Source organism: Symphalangus syndactylus, chromosome 2 (assembly GCF_028878055.3).
Source record: "Symphalangus syndactylus isolate Jambi chromosome 2, NHGRI_mSymSyn1-v2.1_pri, whole genome shotgun sequence".
Taxonomy (NCBI): Eukaryota; Metazoa; Chordata; class Mammalia; order Primates; family Hylobatidae; genus Symphalangus; species Symphalangus syndactylus.
Window position 1 is genome coordinate 112,731,200 of NC_072424.2, and position 18,607 is coordinate 112,749,806.

The 18,607-nt window shown below is 43.7% G+C and overlaps 1 protein-coding gene across 4 annotated transcripts in view; it reads right to left on the minus strand.

The window, feature by feature from the left end:
* The window catches only part of ALDH8A1 (aldehyde dehydrogenase 8 family member A1), a 49,865-nt gene that overhangs the window by 12,623 nt on the left and 18,635 nt on the right, over positions 1-18,607 (minus strand). For 3 of the 4 annotated variants that reach the window (XM_055264723.2, XM_055264711.2, XM_063631439.1), the window contains 4 exons: positions 13,505-13,652; positions 12,100-12,255; positions 8,967-9,116; positions 2,757-3,013 (listed from right to left, as the gene is read on the minus strand). In XM_055264723.2, coding sequence (XP_055120698.1) covers positions 2,757-3,013; positions 8,967-9,116; positions 12,100-12,255; positions 13,505-13,652 — 711 coding nt within the window. The remainder of the gene's footprint in view (positions 1-2,756; positions 3,014-8,966; positions 9,117-12,099; positions 12,256-13,504; positions 13,653-18,607) is intronic. The other variant, XM_055264718.2, reaches the window with a different exon arrangement.

The window sequence follows — 18,607 nt, forward strand, 5'->3', positions numbered from 1 at the left end:
GGAGTGAAAAGGACTCACTGAGTTCAACAGATTCTTCCAGGGGCACGGGACCTCCAAAGTGTGATGAAGTTGGCATAGATGCACTGGAGAAGTGATGAGATTCAGGATATATCTTAAAGACAGAACCAACAGGACCCGTCAATGGAAAGAGAGGGCAAGAACAAGAGTAGGCCGCAGAGTGGATGGTGGTGCTGTTCCCTGGAAGGGCAGACACGAGGTGGAAAGAGGATTGGTATTGTAAGGAAGGGAGAGGGAGGGAAACGAGAGCTCTGATTTGGACATGCTGGGTTTCAGATGCCTCACAAACACCAAATAGAGATGCTGAGTGTGCAGGGGAGGGGTTATAACAGATTTCTCAGTGAAAAATAACCCTATCATTTGAACATAGCATGTAACAGTTTAGACTTAGACTTAGCATGTAACCACATTCTAGACTTTCAAAGCATTATTTATGCATGACAAGTACAAAAATGCATAAATATTTTCACCATGTTTGTGTTTGACTTCACAACAATCCTAGGAAATAGAAGGTTCCTGATTGTCTTGGTATTTGTACAAAGGTTCATTGTCCAGATTAAACTGTTAATGTTTTGAAATAATACATTTTTTTTGCAACCAGGATCACTGTTAGGATCATCTCCATATCTAGCTTGGGAAATGTCTAAACACTTGATAGTTTCATTTGCACAAGTGCCCTGTGACATCAGGGAAGGAGAGCATGACAAAGAGGCTAGAGGGGTTTACCCAGTTCCCTGTTGCTCAGTGCCTAGAAAGCGTAGGTAAGCATACCAAGATGCCCACAAGAAAGACTTTGGAGAGAGTAAGAAAAGGACAGTATCGTTCGTTGAGTGCCTATCGTCAAGCCAGACACTGCGCAGGGTGCTTTCCTCATTATAAATAATTCTGTAGCCTGTTAACTTTTCCAGTTTACAGTTAGGAGAAAAAGTTTTGACTTAGTACATGTCCAAGGTCACACAGAGATGCCTCAAAAAAGCCAATTACATTCAATTAAGGAAGAAATATGCACGACACGGAATTCATCGCTCAGCTAAATCAAGCTGCTTTATTTATTTTGCCTAAAATCCATTTGTGACCTTGGATTAGCCAATTAGTTAGGTGTATGTCTCTTTCCCTATTTCCTTTTCAAAACAACCCCAAAAGGAAGGTTCTCTGGGCAAACTCAAATCCTAGCACAATTCTGGTAGGAGAGAAGATTACACTTCTTATCTCCATGTTCAGAATTTGTTTTGTTTGTTTGTTTGTTTTTGAGATGGATTCTTGCTCTTATCTCCCAGGCTGGAGTGCATTGGTGCTAACTCGGCACACTGCAACCTCCACCTCCCGGATTTAAGAGATTCTCCTGCCTCAGCCTCCCGAGTAGCTGAGATTACAGGTGCCCACCACTATGCCCAGCTAATTTTTATATTTTTAGTAGAGATGGAGTTTTGCCATGTTGGCCAGGCTGGTCTCGAGCTCCTGACCTCAGGTGATCCACCCACCTCGGCCCCCCAAAGTGCTGGGATGACAGGTGTGAGCCACCGTGCCTGGCCCCTCAGAATTTAATACAGAGTTTACCTTTCTCTCATCTTAGTTTCTCAGTCCACAAAATTTGTCCCTCTGTTGTTGTCTCTAAGCCATGAAAACACTTGGTTTAAATGTTCACCCGAAACTTGCTTAATGATTAAATTAGTTGTATTGTAAAAGTGTATTGTCTTTCGATCCAGAAATTATATTTCTAGCCACTTCAAGAGTTACAGTGAGAGATATAATTACATTTATGATTATCACGAAGATAATAATTGAAAGTAACATTTTTCACTCTATACTCACGAAAACCCTGTTAGAAGACATCATTATTGTTCACATGATTTTATTAGTGAAGCAATACAGGTTCAAAAGTTTGTGCAATATTCAATGTTACCTGAGTTAGCTCAATACAGACATCTCTCATTTCACTGCTGTTTCCTTCTATGAAGTTCTAAGTCTTTGGCCTATGTCTTTATTCTCTGTTAAAATAAAAATATCCTTTGAAGAAAATCATCCAGTGTTTATGTACATCTGCTATATCCTGGGCAGTATTCTAAGCATTGACATTGAAAATAGCACACAAAAGCAGGCAGCGTTTCCATCTTCTTGCAGCCTACTCTTTAGTTGATCTGGTCTAGTGTTCTTAACTCTTTGGAATGCCATAGCCTTAAAGAATCTGACAAAAACTACAGAGCCCAGAGAAATATCTGTTATGTAATTTCAGGAGCTACAACGATGCCCTGAAGCTGATCCATGAATCCACGCCGAGAAATCTTCTCTAGTCAGTTTCAGGTATTTGGAACTCAGTGTATGAATGCATTTGGAATACTTTTGAAATGAGAGTAAGGTTTCCTGGGAATAGGACATTTGAACCACAAGCAAAGACAGGGTTTAAGAAAAGAATAAAAGACAAGACAGGGCAACTGTGTGAATAAAGAAATGGAGATGCTTGGAGCAGCAAAATCAATCATTCCACCCATGGCTGGTACCTGATAAAAGCTGTGCAACTCAGGAAGAGGAGTTTGCTGAACAGAAGCTGTGACTCTGCAAGGCCACTAATTAATGTTAAAATTGAGCAGAGAGTTAAGGGAATCACACAATGTACTGATCCTGCTTTCTCAGAAATGGCACCGGATTGACCTGCTTGCTCCCAGGCATTGCACTGTGATGAAACAGATCCAGCTTGACAGGGCCACGGAGGGGAGGGAGAAGAACCCCTGGGGACATACCTGGTTGGCAAAGCTGGACCTGACAGTTGCCGGAATGCACTCATCCAGGTTGGCATCCTCAAAGATGATGGCAGGATTCTTGCCCCCCAGCTCCAGGGAGAGCTTCTTGCAGTGGGGAGCGCTCAGCTGGGTGATCCGCTCGGCGGTGGGCTGGCTCCCAGTGAAGGAGATCAGGGGCACCTCTGGATGGGACACCAGGGCCTCACCCACCCTGGGCCCGGTTCCAAACACAATATTGACCACACCTGGTGGAACACCTGTATAGGAAACAGTATCAGTTATAGTAATTCTCAGTATGTTGAAGAGTTCAAGTTACACGGAAATTCTCCTTTAAAGTCCAATCGCTTGAATCGGAGTGGGTGGGGATGGAGGAAGCACTTGGGTTTTACAACACTTGGAACTTCTATGGCTGCCTCTGGTTTAATAGCAAAGCAAAAACGACAGAGCCACCTCTGCCCACAGTACACACCAGGTGGGATTCCACTGGATGCTTTGCCCTAGAGAGATGCAGGGTGGAACATATTTTAGGTGATTCATTCCATAATACTGGCTAGGCCTTAGGGGTTGAGGATGCAGAGATAGTCTCAGGCAGGTCAAGCCCACTAGAGGAGCAGCACCCTGCTCCATCTTGGTGTCCAGCAGTCACAATGCAGCGTGAAAACGTTAAGTAGAGAGATGTATACATGCTGCAGAGGTGTAAAGAAGAGATTGACTATCTTGGCCCAGGGAAGCAGGGCAAGACTCCCCAGGGAGGGTGGGTTTCAGGTTGGAAGTCATGTCCACCATGCCTATAAACAGCATCATAACACTGTAGGGCCAACTTACAAGTACTACAACAACCAAAAATGGGTGCCCCAATCTTTTGTATCACAAGACTCTGCTACCCTGTATCTTTGTGCATTTATGCATGTGTTTTCTTGTTTTATTATTTTATTTATTTATTTATTTATTTATTTATTTATTTATTTTTGAGATGCAGTCTGGCTCTATTGCCAAGGCTGGAGTGCAGTGGCACCATCTCAGCTCACTGCAACCTCTGCCTCCTGGGTTCAAGAGACTCTCCTGCCTCAGCCTCCCAAGTAGCTGGGGTTACAGGCGTGCACCATCACGCCTGGCTAAATTTTGTATTTTTAGTAGAGAGGGGATTTCATCATGTTGGCCAGGCTGGTCTCAAACTCCTGACCTCAAATGATCTGCCCACCTCGGCCTGCCGAAGTACTAGGATTACAGGCATGAGCCACCACAACCGGCCTATCCATGATGTTTTCTGGACTTACTTGTTCATTGCCTGCACACAACTAGAAGGCACGCTAGCTAAGGCAGAAACAGTATCTGTTCTTTGCTCTCCAATGTTTACTCTGTGCCACAGCCTAGTTTGGCATTGAGAAATAAAAATAAAATCCTAAGCTTCCCCAGTTGACTGAATGGAGCCTCTCTTGGCCAAAGGGATCCCAGAGAAACCTTAAAAACTGAGTTCCCAGCCATTATGGGATGAGAGGTCAAACACGCCATAGTATGACTCTTCCTTATTAATCTTTAACCAGAATTCTTTCCTGAGTGTAAGCAGAAACCAGCTCTAAAAACAAGAAATGGATAACCTATTCCTTTGTCGCCTTCAGCTAACCATCTGAAACTGCAACCAAATTTTCCTCCCTCTTTGCAATTTGGATGTGACAGCTCACCAGTCTCACAACACATCCCTTCCTAAAAACTGACCACCATCTCTGGACTGGTTTTGGCTGACTTGCCGAGGATACGTAGTGAGGGTTTTCATGTCCTCTGCTTCACCTTTTGATGTCAGATGGCCAAAAACTCCACCCTTGGAACATGCTAAGGCTACCATTTTTTGAGCACGTGGTCCAGTGAAGACACATTAAGCTCATCTGTGCATGCACCTGTTTCCCCTTTCATAAATATTCATGACTCCTCCGATATCCTACTGAATGTGAATATTCAGCCACTCTGCTCAGGATAAATTTCTGTTCCCTTTGCCCCTACTCCAAGTACTTGTTCTCCGCTTTGGGCAGAGGCTACGCTTCCCAGCCTGCAAGATGGCCAGCCTGCAGGCTGCAACCCTTTATAAGAAATAAAACCCTCCTTTCCAAATGCATGAACCTTATGATTCTTCAGTTGATAGCACATGGAACTCAAACCAGTAAATGCAAACGTTAGATAGAGTGCTTACTGTGTACTCACCGCTACTATCCGTGACTCACACCCTTCAGTCCTCACAACAACCTTAGGATGTAGGTAGTTTTATTACACTTAGTTCACCAGGAAGAAATTTGAGGCAAAGTGAGACTGAATAACAACCAGTAAGTAGCAAAACTGACAGGTTAATGACTGTTAAGTAAATGAATGAGTGAATGAATGCTTAGTGTACATTATTCAAATTAGAAATGGTTCATGAATGGGAAAGCTTTAAAAAGAAAATCATCTTTATAATGTCCAAAAAGAAAGTCATCTATATAATCATGCTGTGTCTAGGCAGTTCTTAAGCAGTTCTTAGGGTTTGCCTGGAGGTAGCAGAATTTATTCCCTCTATTTCCTCAGGCCTGACCTACGGTAGGTGCAGAAATCTTGCAGCATCTCGGCTTTGTGACCTGCTTCCTTGTTTCTGGTTTCCTTCCCTTTGCTCCAGGTTAGACAGTATCTCCTCATTAGAAACATACTCCTGTGGATACAACCCATTTCTTCCAGAATCTACGTTTAAATTATAAATAATACAAATACTAATTTCACACTGATGATCCATTATCATCCAGAACATTCTCCCATAAAGCCACAGCCTTGGCCCAATCACCTTGAAGCTACAGTGAAGGTCCCATCCCAGTGAGTCCTCAGGAGACGGGTAGGAAGATTCCATAAGTCATGATGGTGCCTAGCAGAGCCCCACTTCTTTTTTTTTGGGGGATGGAGTCTCGCTCTGTCGCCCAGGCTGGAGTGTAATGGCGTGATCTCTGCTCACTGCAACGTCCGCCTCTCAGGTTCAAGCGAGTCTCCCACCTCAGCCTCCTAAGTAGCTGTGATTACCGGCACTTGCCATCATCCCCGGCTAGTTTTTGTATTTTTGTAGAGATGGGATTTCACCATGTTAGCCAGGTTGGTCTTGAACTCCTGACCTCAGGTGATCCACACACCTTGGCCTCCCAAAGTGCTGGGATTACAGGCATGAGCCACCGTGCCTGGCCAGAGCCGCACTTCTAAGTGTTGCATCTCTTTACCCAACATGTACATTTGTTGAAATCTAGTTTAGGTCAGTCCTGGATTGTAGGTCACTGTCAGAGGAGTGGCTGGCACCATGTGAGAGCACCCCAGCTCTGGATTGGGGCAAAAGCAAGTGTGGAAGGAGAGGCCCCCTCTCAGTAGGTGATGGGACAAAACAAGGACAAGTCTCCCACAGTTTCCTGGGTAGGGCCCTGCATCTCCACCAGTGATGGGGCGTGCATGTGGGTGGACGGGGTGTGGGGCAGGAGGGGGTGGACTGTTAGGCTTTATCAATCCTGAAGGCAAAAAATGAATGGAATCACTGCTAATGTTCACAGTAGCATTTTAACTGAGGGTGAGAGAGAACGCAGAAGCACTGCATATTTATCCCCACAGTAAAATGAGCTCACTGCGGCAGCGGATTGCTTTCCCCATGACAGTATTATCATTTTGACTACATTCCCTTGGGCTTCGATGCTAATGTCGGCTGGCCATTACCTCTCAGTACCATTTTGACGTTTTATCCAGAAATTAATGGAATTTTTCTTGAGATGTCTGCCCTCTAACCTTGAAGAGATTCTGGTGATAAGAGAAGGAAAGCAGTTTAACTGACAAATAGCAATTTAGCAAAACTCAGGGGAGGTGGCTAACAGACAAGTTAGGAACAGACGAGAACAGACTAGAAGGAAACCCCTCAAATGCAGGCGCTTGGCAGGGTGGCAACAAGAAGAATTTTAGGCTTAAATAGAGCACACACACACCCACCTACACAGATACATCTCCTGCTCCCCACACACACACCTAATGGGACGGGCCAGGAAAATGCAGTCAGTGGGCACTCCAGGAATGAGGGCAAATATTTGGTGACCCCAAGAAGAAAATGACTATTCTAGGAATCCCACAAAAGTATTCACTGTGTCATCTTAAAAATGAGTTTATTTTAAAGGAAGGTTATCTGTCAAGTCTGTTTAAATGCCCAGGACGAGAGGAGCTAACTCTTTAAACATCCAGAATGAATTCGTTATTTTCGCTTTTCCCTCCCCTACTAAAAGCTTCTCTCACATTGCTCTAAAGCAGATGACACAGATGTGGTTCACATTCCTTCCAATCCCAGTGGAGAAACTGAGGGCTCAAGAGAGGAGCAAAGTGAACATGACACTCTATATTTGTCAGGGGAGAAAGTTTCAGCCCATGGAGGAAAGAGGAGAAGGGCTATCTTAGTTTAATGGGCTTATTAGTTCCCAAGAAATAAGATCAATGCTGTGCAGAGATGGAAACAGAAACTCTGGTGCAGGCCAGGTTCAGGGCAGACTGGTTGGGAAAGATAACTCATCATCATCCAGAAGTGCTTGGTCTCAGGAGAGAGTGGTTAAGGGAACACGGCTCTGCACACCACCCCTGCCTCCAAGTCCCAGTAGAGGGCAAGCCCCAGGCCTAGTCCACTCTGGAGAACCTGCAGTCACCAGGCAGGGAAGAAATATGTCGCGCCTTTGCAGACACCACAGACTTCATTTTACAAAGAATGAGATTACACTGTGAGGTCTTTTGTAGGCGAGGAACATGGGAAGGGCCGGCACATTTAAATGATATACCCCGCCCCACCCCCTCCACCTCGAAGCCTGGGATCTCCATAGATGACAACTCAGAGTCCTAGGCTGGGAGGCCTCATTCCTCTGGAGGACCCTGGGATCCTAAGGCCCAGTGCCGTTCCCTAAACAGCCTCAGTTGTGAGCCATCATCTTCCTCATGGAGTAAAGAACTGGCTAGGGTTTACTGGAAGTTAATGTGTATGTCTGTGCTTCTAAGAAAGGTGTTCCGAAGCGGGAGAGAGGGATGGACTCTTACCCACCGGGCATTCTATGGATATAGGAGAGCCCAGCAGTGCCTCTCTATGGGCTGAAAGGCAGCAAGGAAAGACTCAGCTAGAAAGACAGTGAGTCTGTCCCCACCACCCAGCACTCCTGCCCTGGCTGTGGGGTGACATAGCAAAAAGACCTCACATTAAGAGGACTTCTCACAGGAGGGCTGCTGGGGTCTCCTGCCTGCTCTCTTGAAACAGTGCCAGCCTGTGCCTGTGCGGAGCTACAGCCCAGAACAAAACCAGGAGCGCATCCTGAATGCGGCCAATTAACTATTAGCAGAAAAAGAACAAGGAGCAAATGTGTGAACCTTGATATGCTAGGAAGAGGCCATATTGTATTAGCTTTCCAGTAGCAGTCCCAAAGGCAGGGAAAACTGAAGGATGTATATTTAGATCTCTTGAAATCAGGCTACTTCTACCAGGTATTCTACAGCCAAGCAAACTATAGGTGTACCTAGCAATATTCTTATTGTCATCAAGATTAACTTGTGATTCAACTTAAGATTTTATTTTATTATTATTATTATTTTACTTATTTTTTTGAAACAGAGTCTCGCTCTGTCGCCGAGGCTGGAGTGCAGTGGTGCGATCTCGGCTCACTGCAAGCTCCGCCTCCTGGGTTCATGCCATTCTCCTGCCTCAGCCTCCCAAGTAGCTGGGACTACAGGCGCCCGCCACCATGCCTGGATAATTTTTTTGTATTTTTAGTAAAGACAGGTTTCACCGTATTAGCCAGGATGGTCTCGATCTCCTGACCTCGTGATCCACCCGCCTCGGCCTCCCAAAGTGCTGGGATTACAGGCGTGAACCACCACGCCTGGCCCCAACTTAAGATTTTAATTGACTCTCTGGAGCAGGCAGGTGTCTTTGATTTGATGGGGCTGTTTAAGTCTGTGTCACTATTGTGCTGCCAGTCGCCCACCCTGGGGAGTGGGACTCGCCTGCAGTAGCACCATTCTGGTGTTGAAGACGGGAAGCAGGGTGAGGGAAGCCTGTGGGTGCAGGGGATTTCCCAGACAAGGATCAGAAAGACAAAGCCCACGACGTCACCGGAATCGATTGTGCTGCTGAGTGGAAGATTTCTATAAACTATAGCTTTGCTCCAACTCTGTGCCTGCCCCCCAACCCCAACACCTAATTACCTGCTTTATCCAGGAGTTTGCACAACATCCACGCAGTCACTGAAGTCAGCTCACTGGGCTTGGCTATGACAGTGTTCCCTGCAGCCATCGCTGGAGCTATCTTCCAGGTCAGCAAGTAGAGTGGCAAATTCCAGGGGCTGATTAGACCAGCTAAGAGATGAGAGCAGAAGCACTGCCTGTGACGGCATACCCCTCTGAGGCGGACTGGCCGAGTGGGGTTATTAACGTAAAACTCCTTCATGCTGCAGGAAACTTAGCTTACTCTTCTAATTTCTTCCCAAGCTTTGCTTATTTGTAGCCACCTTCAGGGAAATAATTCTAAAATATATTCCAAGCAACTGTGCCTTTTAAAACAGAGTAAAGTCAATATGATTTACCCATTTCTTGGTGGTTCATGATTATGAACAACAGCAATATAAACTCCAGAGCTAAAGAGTTGTCACCTATCATATACACAAAGGAATCTAAATCATTCTATTATAAAGATACATGCATGTGTATGTTCATCGCAGCACTTTGCTATTCACAATAGCAATAGCAAAGACATGGAATCAACTCAAATGCTCATCAATAATAGATTGGATAAAGAATATGTGGTACATATACACCATGGAATACTATGCAGTCATAAAAAGGAACAAGATCATGTCCTTTGCAGGCACATGGATGAAGGTAGAAGCCATTATCCTTAGCAAACTAACACAGGAACAGAAAACCAAACACCTGCATGTTCTCACTTATAAGTGGGAGCTGAACAATGAGAACACATGGACACAGGGAAAGGAACAACACACACCAGGGCCTGTCAGGGGAGAGTCGGGGGGAAGAGCATTAGGATGAAGAGCAAATGCTTGGTGGGCTTAATACCTAGGTGATGGGTTAATAGGTGCAGCAAACCACCATGGCACACATTTACCTGTGTAACAAACCTGTACATCCTGCACATGTACCCTGGAACTTCAAAAAATAAAAAATAAAAAAGACAGTTGTCACCTGTCACTAAACAGTTCCAGAATGTGATGCATTTTGAGATTTATAGACTGAGCTTTACTTTTTCAAAAACGTCTCCTTCCCCATTATTTTAACTGTCCGGCTGTTATTTCTTCTAACATGTTTCTTTACCTTTATTTCAAATCTGTCGTGGGTTGAGACATAAAATCTCAAGCTTTATATAATTATTCATAAAATAGGGGCCTATGGGTTCTGAGTGTTCCTCGTGAGGGCCCTCCTATCAGTAAAGCCAATAACCTTTGGTGCATGGACTGTGACATCCGTTTTGGCTATTTAGAATATTTTTAAATAAAAATTCTCTCTAGATTGTCACTTGTATCCTGACCAGATAGATTTGCTGGATGAGTAACGTAACCAGCAGCTAGAATACGTCTCCATGCAATATTCCGAAACTATCCAGGTTTCCAGCCACAAAACACACAAATATAAAAATCTACCTTCAGCAAGGAAATTGATTCACCTTATTTTATACTCTTCTCTCAAGCCTGTGCTATGAAAGTAAATACATCTTTTATATTATTAAATTTCCCATTGAAAAATCCATTCTTTAGGGGATAAAAATATTTTTGCAGCAAAATATATTAGCACACTTCTTAGGAGGAGGTAGAGCTTTCCACAATGCCTTGAAAACATAACTTCTGAAGGTTTCAAGGAACTAAAGCAATGAGATGTCCCAATTGTTTTCCTTTTAACTTATATTCATAAAATATAACAAGCTAAAAAGATGATTTTTTTCTCCGAGGAAACAGTGACATCTAGTGGAAAGTTTTAGTCATTGCAGACATTTATTTATACGTTCTTCCAAAGGTCAAGAGGCAAAGGAATGCATGAAATAAGATAATTCTCAGTAGGGGCTTATTTATCACACACCTGGCACGATACTACATGCCCTATTTAATGTACATAAATAGTTCTTCCTTTTTTTTTTTCTTTTGAGACAGTCTCTCGCTCTATCACACAGGCTGGAGTGCAGTGGCACCATCTCAGCTCACTGCAACCTCCGACTCCCGAGTTCAAGCGATTCTCCTGCCTCAGCCTCCCAAGTAGCTGGGACTACAGGTGCATGCCACCACGCCCGGCTGATTTTTTTTTTTTTTTTTTTTGAGACCGAATCTCACTCTTGTCGCCCACGCTGGAGTGCAATGGCGCAATCTCAGCTCACTGCAACCTCGGCCTCCTGGGTTCAAGCAATTCTCCCTGCCTCAGCGTCCCAAGTAGCTGGGATTACAAGTGCCTGCCACCACATCCAGCTAATTTTTTGTATTTTTAGTAGAGACGGGGTTTCACCATGTTGGCCAGGCTGGTCTCGAACTCCTGACAGGCGATCCACCCACCTTGGCCTCCCAAAGTGCTGGTATTACAGGCATGAGCCACTGTGCCCGACGAATTTTTGTATTTTTAGTAGAGACAGGGTTTCACCATGTTGGCCAGGTTGATCGAATTCCTGACCTCAGATGATCCGCCCGCCTCCGCCTCTCAAAGTGCTGGGATTACAGGCGTGAGCCACTGCGCCCAGCCTGATTTTTCCTTTTTTAAATATAAGTAGAAAAAAAAAATGCTGGCATGTGAATTTATATATTTGCTCTTAGCATCATTCTTTTCCCTATGATTTTCCAAGATAATGTTCCAGGAATAAGTCGTGAACATGAGGCCTGGCGTGGTGGCTCACGCCTGTAATCCCAGCACTTGGGGAGGCCGAGGTGGGAGGATAACTTGAGGTCAGGAGTTTGAGACCAGCCTGGCCAACATGGGTGAAACCCTGTTTCTACTAAAAGTACAAAAATTAGCCGGTGTGGTAGCTCGCACCTGTGGTCCCAGATACTCAGGAGGCTGAGACTGGAGAATCACTTGAATCTGGGAAGCAGAGGTTGCAGTGAGCCGAGATCATGCCACTGCACTCCAGCCTGGGCGACAGAGCAAGACTCTGTCTAAAAAGAAAAGCAGGGAATTTGACACAAAGAAAGTGAACTAGAATTAGATCTTTGAGGCCAATGGATTTTAGGTAAAAGAAAAATATCAGCTCTTCCTTTTCTTTAACCTGTTCCTTGAGGACAATGCCATAGAATGTTGTGAGCATCTGCAAGCATAACCGGGAGGTGGGCTCTCACTGAACAGCACTTACCGACTCCCACCGGGGCCCGCACCGTGTAGTGCATGCAGCCCAGGTGGTCCATCTGCGTGCACTCTGATGTGTGGTGCAGGATGGAGGAAGCGAAGAACCTGAAGTTCTGCACAGACCGGGGAATGTCCATGGTTCTTGCCAGTGCTAAGGTTTTCCCTGTAAGAAGCAAACAACATAAAGCACTATCAGCTAATGGGGACGCTCCATCCGTCAGCTTCCACTGCCCACATGTCCCAACTCACACTGAAACAGCCTGGATTCCTTCTAGCCTGGGGCAGGCATTCCTTGACCTCACAAAGACTTGATCACGGTTTGATAAAACCATACAATATTTAGGTATAAGGTTGGAAACTGAGGTGGGGGGTTAAAATTGAGTCAATAATCTTTGTTCTGAGGACTGAATACATCATTCTCATCATCAATTTGCCAGGTGCTACCACTTCACCCACACAAACTCTTGCAATTCAAAATCACCAGGCTTTGTACCTGTGACAAAGGCACTGAAATATGGGTGTTAGGACAGTTGTATTTGCACAGCACAAAACGAAACACTTTTATACACATGTAATGTGTATTTCATGCCCTCCCAACACATGGTAGAGTCATCAGAAGAGCGGCTGGGAACGCCCTGGCACAGGATGCTGTGTGGCACCTGCTTGCCCATCACATGCCCTGCACGTCCTAGCTCCTGGATGGAACAGAAAGAGAAACAGAAGCTTACCTGGACTGCTACTGAGTTCTCTTTAGCGATGCAGGGAGACTGGCCAGGAACACCAGCAGAGAACTATTTTCTTTTTAAGGGCTTGGACTCAGGCTGCTTTCTAATTTTTGGTTGGTTTATGGCACACATGTAATTTTTAAAACTCTTGGCTTATCCTAACAGATATTCTTGCAAAAATTTACAGATATTTACTCCATTACTCTGACCTCTCGGAAAGAGTGGGAAAAAAAAATGAGAAGTGTCGGGAGTGGAATGGTGACTGACATATCAGAAAACATCCTAAATAATCTGACTGCATAACTGCTTTTCAAATTATCTTTGCTTTGAAATTCTCTGCTTAGAATGCGTAGGAGACTGCATGATCAGCCCTAGTTCTTCATCTCTCCCTATATCCATGCCCTTTGCTGTGTATATTTGCACTTCCTTTCATCCAATGGACAGAGTATATTTCTTTGCCCCTCAGCTTTTGGATCCAGCCATGTGACTTTCTCTGGCCATCTGAATGAGACAGGGACGGGCCAGCCACAAGTCCTGGCCTTCCCAGGCCTGGAGCAGGGTTTGCTCTCCACTTCTACTATTGCCAGAGGAGCAGGCACACGGGCTGGCCCGATGACCCCAGGAGGGGTAACATGAAGAATCAGAGATGCCCTGAGTCCCATGTTACAGTTAAGAGGCAACTCTCACCTTGGTCTTTAGACTCAGCCTGGGCAAACTCCTCCAGGGACTGCTCCAGCAAATCCGCCACCTGGTTCAGGACCCGCGAGCGCTCCTGGGGGCTGCGGGATGACCAGCCAGGAAAGGCTTCTCTGGCGGCCTTGACCGCAGCTTCGATCTTTGAGGAGCAAATGGGAGAAAGGGTCACCTTAAAGCTGTTACTCCTTACGGGATGGATGAAACAAGAATCCTCAGGTCTCCACACACCTAATTTTTGTTTTGTTTTGTTTTTTAGATGGATTCTCACTCTGTAGCCCAGCCTGGAGGGCAGTGGCGCAATTTTGGCTCACTGCAAAGTCTGCCTCCGGGGTTCGAGTGATTCTCCCACCTCAGCCTCCCGAACAGCTGGGATTACAGGCATGTGCCACCATGCCCAGCTAATTTTTGTATTTTTAGTAGAAAGGGGATTTCACCATGCTGACCAGGCCGGTCTCGAGCTCCTGAATGCAAGTGAACCACTTGCCTTGGCCTCCCAAAGTGTTGGGATTACAGGTGTGACCCACTGTGCCTGGCCCACCCTAATTTTGAATATTCAACATGTCCCAGTGCTGAGCCACTCACAAAGTAGATGACACAGGTGTTTACATGACCAGCAAAGGAGGGGAACCATAGAAACAAAGAAACACGCTCCATTTCAACCAGTGCATCCCGAATGTGGTAATCAGATCATTAGAAAGAAGCTATCTGAATTTTAAAAGATGTATATTTTCAATCACTTCAGAAACTGGAATTTTTAAAAATATTGTGGGCCAGGAGTGGTGGCTCATGCCTGTAATCTTAGCACTTTGGGAGGCTGGATTGGGAGGATCGCTTGAGCCCAGGAGTTTGAGACCAGCCTGGTCAACACAGTGAGACCCTATCTCTACACAAAGTTTTTTTAAAAAAATTAGTTGGGCATGGTGGTGCATGCCTGTAGTCCTAGCTACTCAGGGGGCTGAGGTGGGAGGATTACTTGAGCCCAGGAGGTAGAAGCTGTAGTGAGCCGTAATTGTGCCACTGCACTCCAGCCTAGGTGACAGAGTGAGACCTTGTCTCAAAAAAATGTATATGTTATACATATATAATATATATAGTGTGTATATATATATTATATATAGTAAAGGAATAAAATTAATCTAGATATGTGGAATCTCTAAAGCTTCTAACTCAGCTCTGACATATCTTATAAGGTCTGAAATTTTGCATGAAATCACATCCTCAGATTGTCATTTTCACTTGAAATGACTAATTATATTCATAATTTATTGACTAATTTTTATATAAGGGAATATGCTAAATAGTATAAACAAATTATTTTATTTAAGTCCTTTTAAAATTCTATAACATAAGTATTGCTACGCCCATTTTACAGATGAGAAAACTGAGACACAGAAACTCAAGTAACTTGCCATAGGTCACACAGCTAATAAGTGGCAGAATCAGGACTCAAACCCAGATTTTGGTGGTTCCCAGAACCACAGGTTGCTCTGTCTGCTGCCTGATTCTGCCCAGTGGAAGAGGCCTTACTGGGGAAGCGGAGATTTGTGGCTTGGATACCTGGTTTTAGAGTTACATACAAATGGAAACAATGTATATATGGGAAGGTATAGGCAGGGTCAACTCATGGCCAAAATGTGACGTAGGCAAAATAATTTTCAAGTCCTCTTCTGCCTATCTCTTCTCTCCGGCAATGTCTAAGTAGTGCCTTCTCCAGAGATGACAAATCCCTAACCCGTGTCTCACTCCTCTCCTTTCTCACGTGCATGAAAAATTATAATCACAGCCGTCTTGCACCACTGGGCCCTGGCTCAGACTCAGAATCCTTTTCCATAGGCTTCTGGCAGCCGTGAGCATCTTTCTTGGAGCACTTGACCTGAAGCAATCTAGCCGCCTGAGCCTGTGCTAGCCCTCATGCCAAACCTGACCCACACCCCTCCTTCATTTTCCTCATGCAAAGTAACTGATATGGCTAGGCTTTGTGTCTCAACCCAAATCTCATCTTGAATTGTAATCCCCGTGTGTCGAGGGAGGAAAATGATTGGTTTGTGGGGGCTATTTTCATGATAGTGAGTGAATTCTCGTGAGATCTAATGGTTTTATAAATGGTAGTTTTTCTTGGGCTTCACATGCTGTCTCGCCTGCCGCCAGACATGCCTGCTTCCCCTTCGGCCATGATTGTAAGTTTCCTGAGGCCTCCCCAGCCATGCAGAGCTATGAGTCAATTAAACCTCTTTCCTTAATAAATTATCCAGTCTCAGGTAGCATCTTTATAGCAGTGTGAGAACGAACTAATATAGTCACTTTTAGCTGAGCTGAAGTAAGGTATAAAATGATTCTCATCTTAATTAGAAATTTCTAGAAATATGGTGGCTTCACCTCAAAAACTAAATCTCGAATGTGGACCTGCAGACAGGATGGGGGAAGAGATGGCTTTGGTGACCTCCACCACTAGCTGCAGCCATAAGGAAGCCCCACTGCCAGCCAGCAAGAGGAGCATGAATTCCTACAGTCAATGTAAAAATCTGATCTTTTTGCTATTCAGAAAATTCAAGTCCACTCATATTCTCTAAGTTGCCTTATGGCACATCTTATGTCCATGTAATATAGAATATATATTAATGTACTACATACAATAATATTAGCATAAGCTAATACATAGAAAGCATTTACTATATGCCAAGCATTAAGGGCTTTACACATATTAGTCTGTTTAATCCTCAGAATGACACTATAAAGTAGATATCATTATTATCCTCATTTTATAGATGAGGAGACTGAGGCATGCAGAAGTTCAGCTCTAAGCCAAGGCCATAGATACCAAGTGGTGCAGCTTGTCTTTGAACCAGGCAGTCTGACTCTAGTATGTGCTTGTAACTGCAATGCTATAATGCAAATGTGCTATGTACATGTGTGTGTGCACACATGTGCACATGCCCATGGATCTAAGCATCAGAGATGAGAGTGTTAGCACTGTCCTCTGTAAAATAAGGATCATAATAGAGACTTCTAGGTTGTTACCATTTGCTTCTTTGGATAATCCATGTTAAAGGGCTTACTGAATGTACACTACCAGACTTTAAAATATACTACAAAGCTATAGTAACCTAAATAGCATGGCACTGGGGTAAAAACAGACACATAGACCAATGAAATAGAATAGAGAATCTAGAAATAAATCCATGCATTTACAGCCAACTCGTTTTTTACAAAGCTGCCAAAAATATGCATTGGTGAAAGACAGTCTCTCCAATAAATGGTGCTGGGAAAACTGGATAACCAAATGCAGAAGAATGAAACTAGACCCCTATCTCTCACCAAATCAAATCAAAACAGATTAAAGACTTAGATAGATGTAAGACCCAAAACTGTGAAACTACTATAAGAAAACATAGGGTAAATACTTCAGGACATTGATTTGGGCAAAGATTTTTTTGGATACGACCTCAAAAGCACAGGCAACAAAATAAAATAAAATAAATAAATAAATAAATAAATAAATAAATAAATAAATAAAATAACATCAAGCTAAAAAGCTGCTGCACAACAGAGGAAACAATCAACAGAGTTAAGAGGCAACCTACAGAATGGGAGAAAATATTTGCAAACTATCCATCTGACAAGGGATTAATAACCAGAATATATAAGGAGCTTGAGCTTGTATATATTCATATACGACTCAATAGCCCCCCCCCAAAAAAAATCCAATTTAAAAATAGGCAAATGATCTAAATAGATATTCCACAAAAGATGTACAAATGGCCAACAGGTATATAAAAAATGCTTAACATCACTAATTATTAGGGAAATGCAAGTCAAAACCACAACGAGTTATCACCTCATCCCAGTTAAAATGGCCATTATCAAAAAACAAGAAATAAAAAGGGCTGGTGAAGCTGCAGAAAAAAAGACAAGACACATACACTGTTGGTGGGAAAGTAAATTACTGCAGCCATTATGGAAAATGTATGAAGGTTTCTCAAAAAAAAACTAAAAATAGAACAACAATGTGATCCAGCAATCCCACTACTGGAAATTATCCAAAGAAAAGGAAATCAGTATACTGAAGAGATAACTGTACCCCCATATTTGTTGCAGCACTATTTACAATAGTCAAGATATGGACTCAACCTAATGTCTATCAACAGATGAATGGATAAAGAAAATATGGTATATATACACAATGGAATATTATTCAGCCATAAAAAGGAATAAAATCCTGTCATTTGCAGCAACACAATTTGAGCTGGAGGATATTATGTTAAGTGAAGTAAGCCAGGCACAAAAATACAAATATTACGTGTTCTCACTCATATGTGGAAGCTTAAAAAAGCTGATCTCATGGAGGTAGAGAGTAGAATTATGGTTACCAGAGGCTGGGAAGGGTAGAGGAGAGGATAGAGGTTGGCTAATTTTTTTTTTTTTTTTTTTTTTGAGACGGAGTCTCGCTCTGTCGCCCAGGCTGGAGTGCAGTGGCACAATCTCGGCTCACTGCAAGCTCCGCCTCCCGGGTTCACGCCATTCTCCTGCCTCAGCCTCTCTGAGTAGCTGGGACTACAGGCGCCCGCCACCACGCCCGGCTAATTTTTTGTATTTTTTAGTAGAGACAGGGTTTCACCGTGTTCTCGATCTCCTGACCTCGTGATCCGCCCGCCTCAGCCTCCCAAAGTGCTGGGATTACAAGCGTGAGCCACCACGCCTGGCCGAGGTTGGCTAATTAATACAAAAATATGGTTAAAAGGAATAAGTTCTAGTAGAGTGACAATAGTTAACAATAATTTATTGTATATTTCACAATAGTTAGAAGAAAAGATTTGGAATGTTCCCAACACCAAGAAATGATAAATGTTTAATGTGATGGAGATCCTAATTACCCTGATTTGATCATGACACACTGTATGCATGTATCAAAATGTGACATATGCCCATAAAGATGTAAAATTATGTATCAATTTTTTAATTTTTTTTGTTAAAAAAGGGCTTAATGACTGCAAAGCACAAAGCAAAAGCTGAATAAACGGGAGCCACTGTTAGCAGCACCAGCAACATTTTCCTGAGTGATGTTTTGGGAAATTGGACATGTGGTTTGTATGGTAA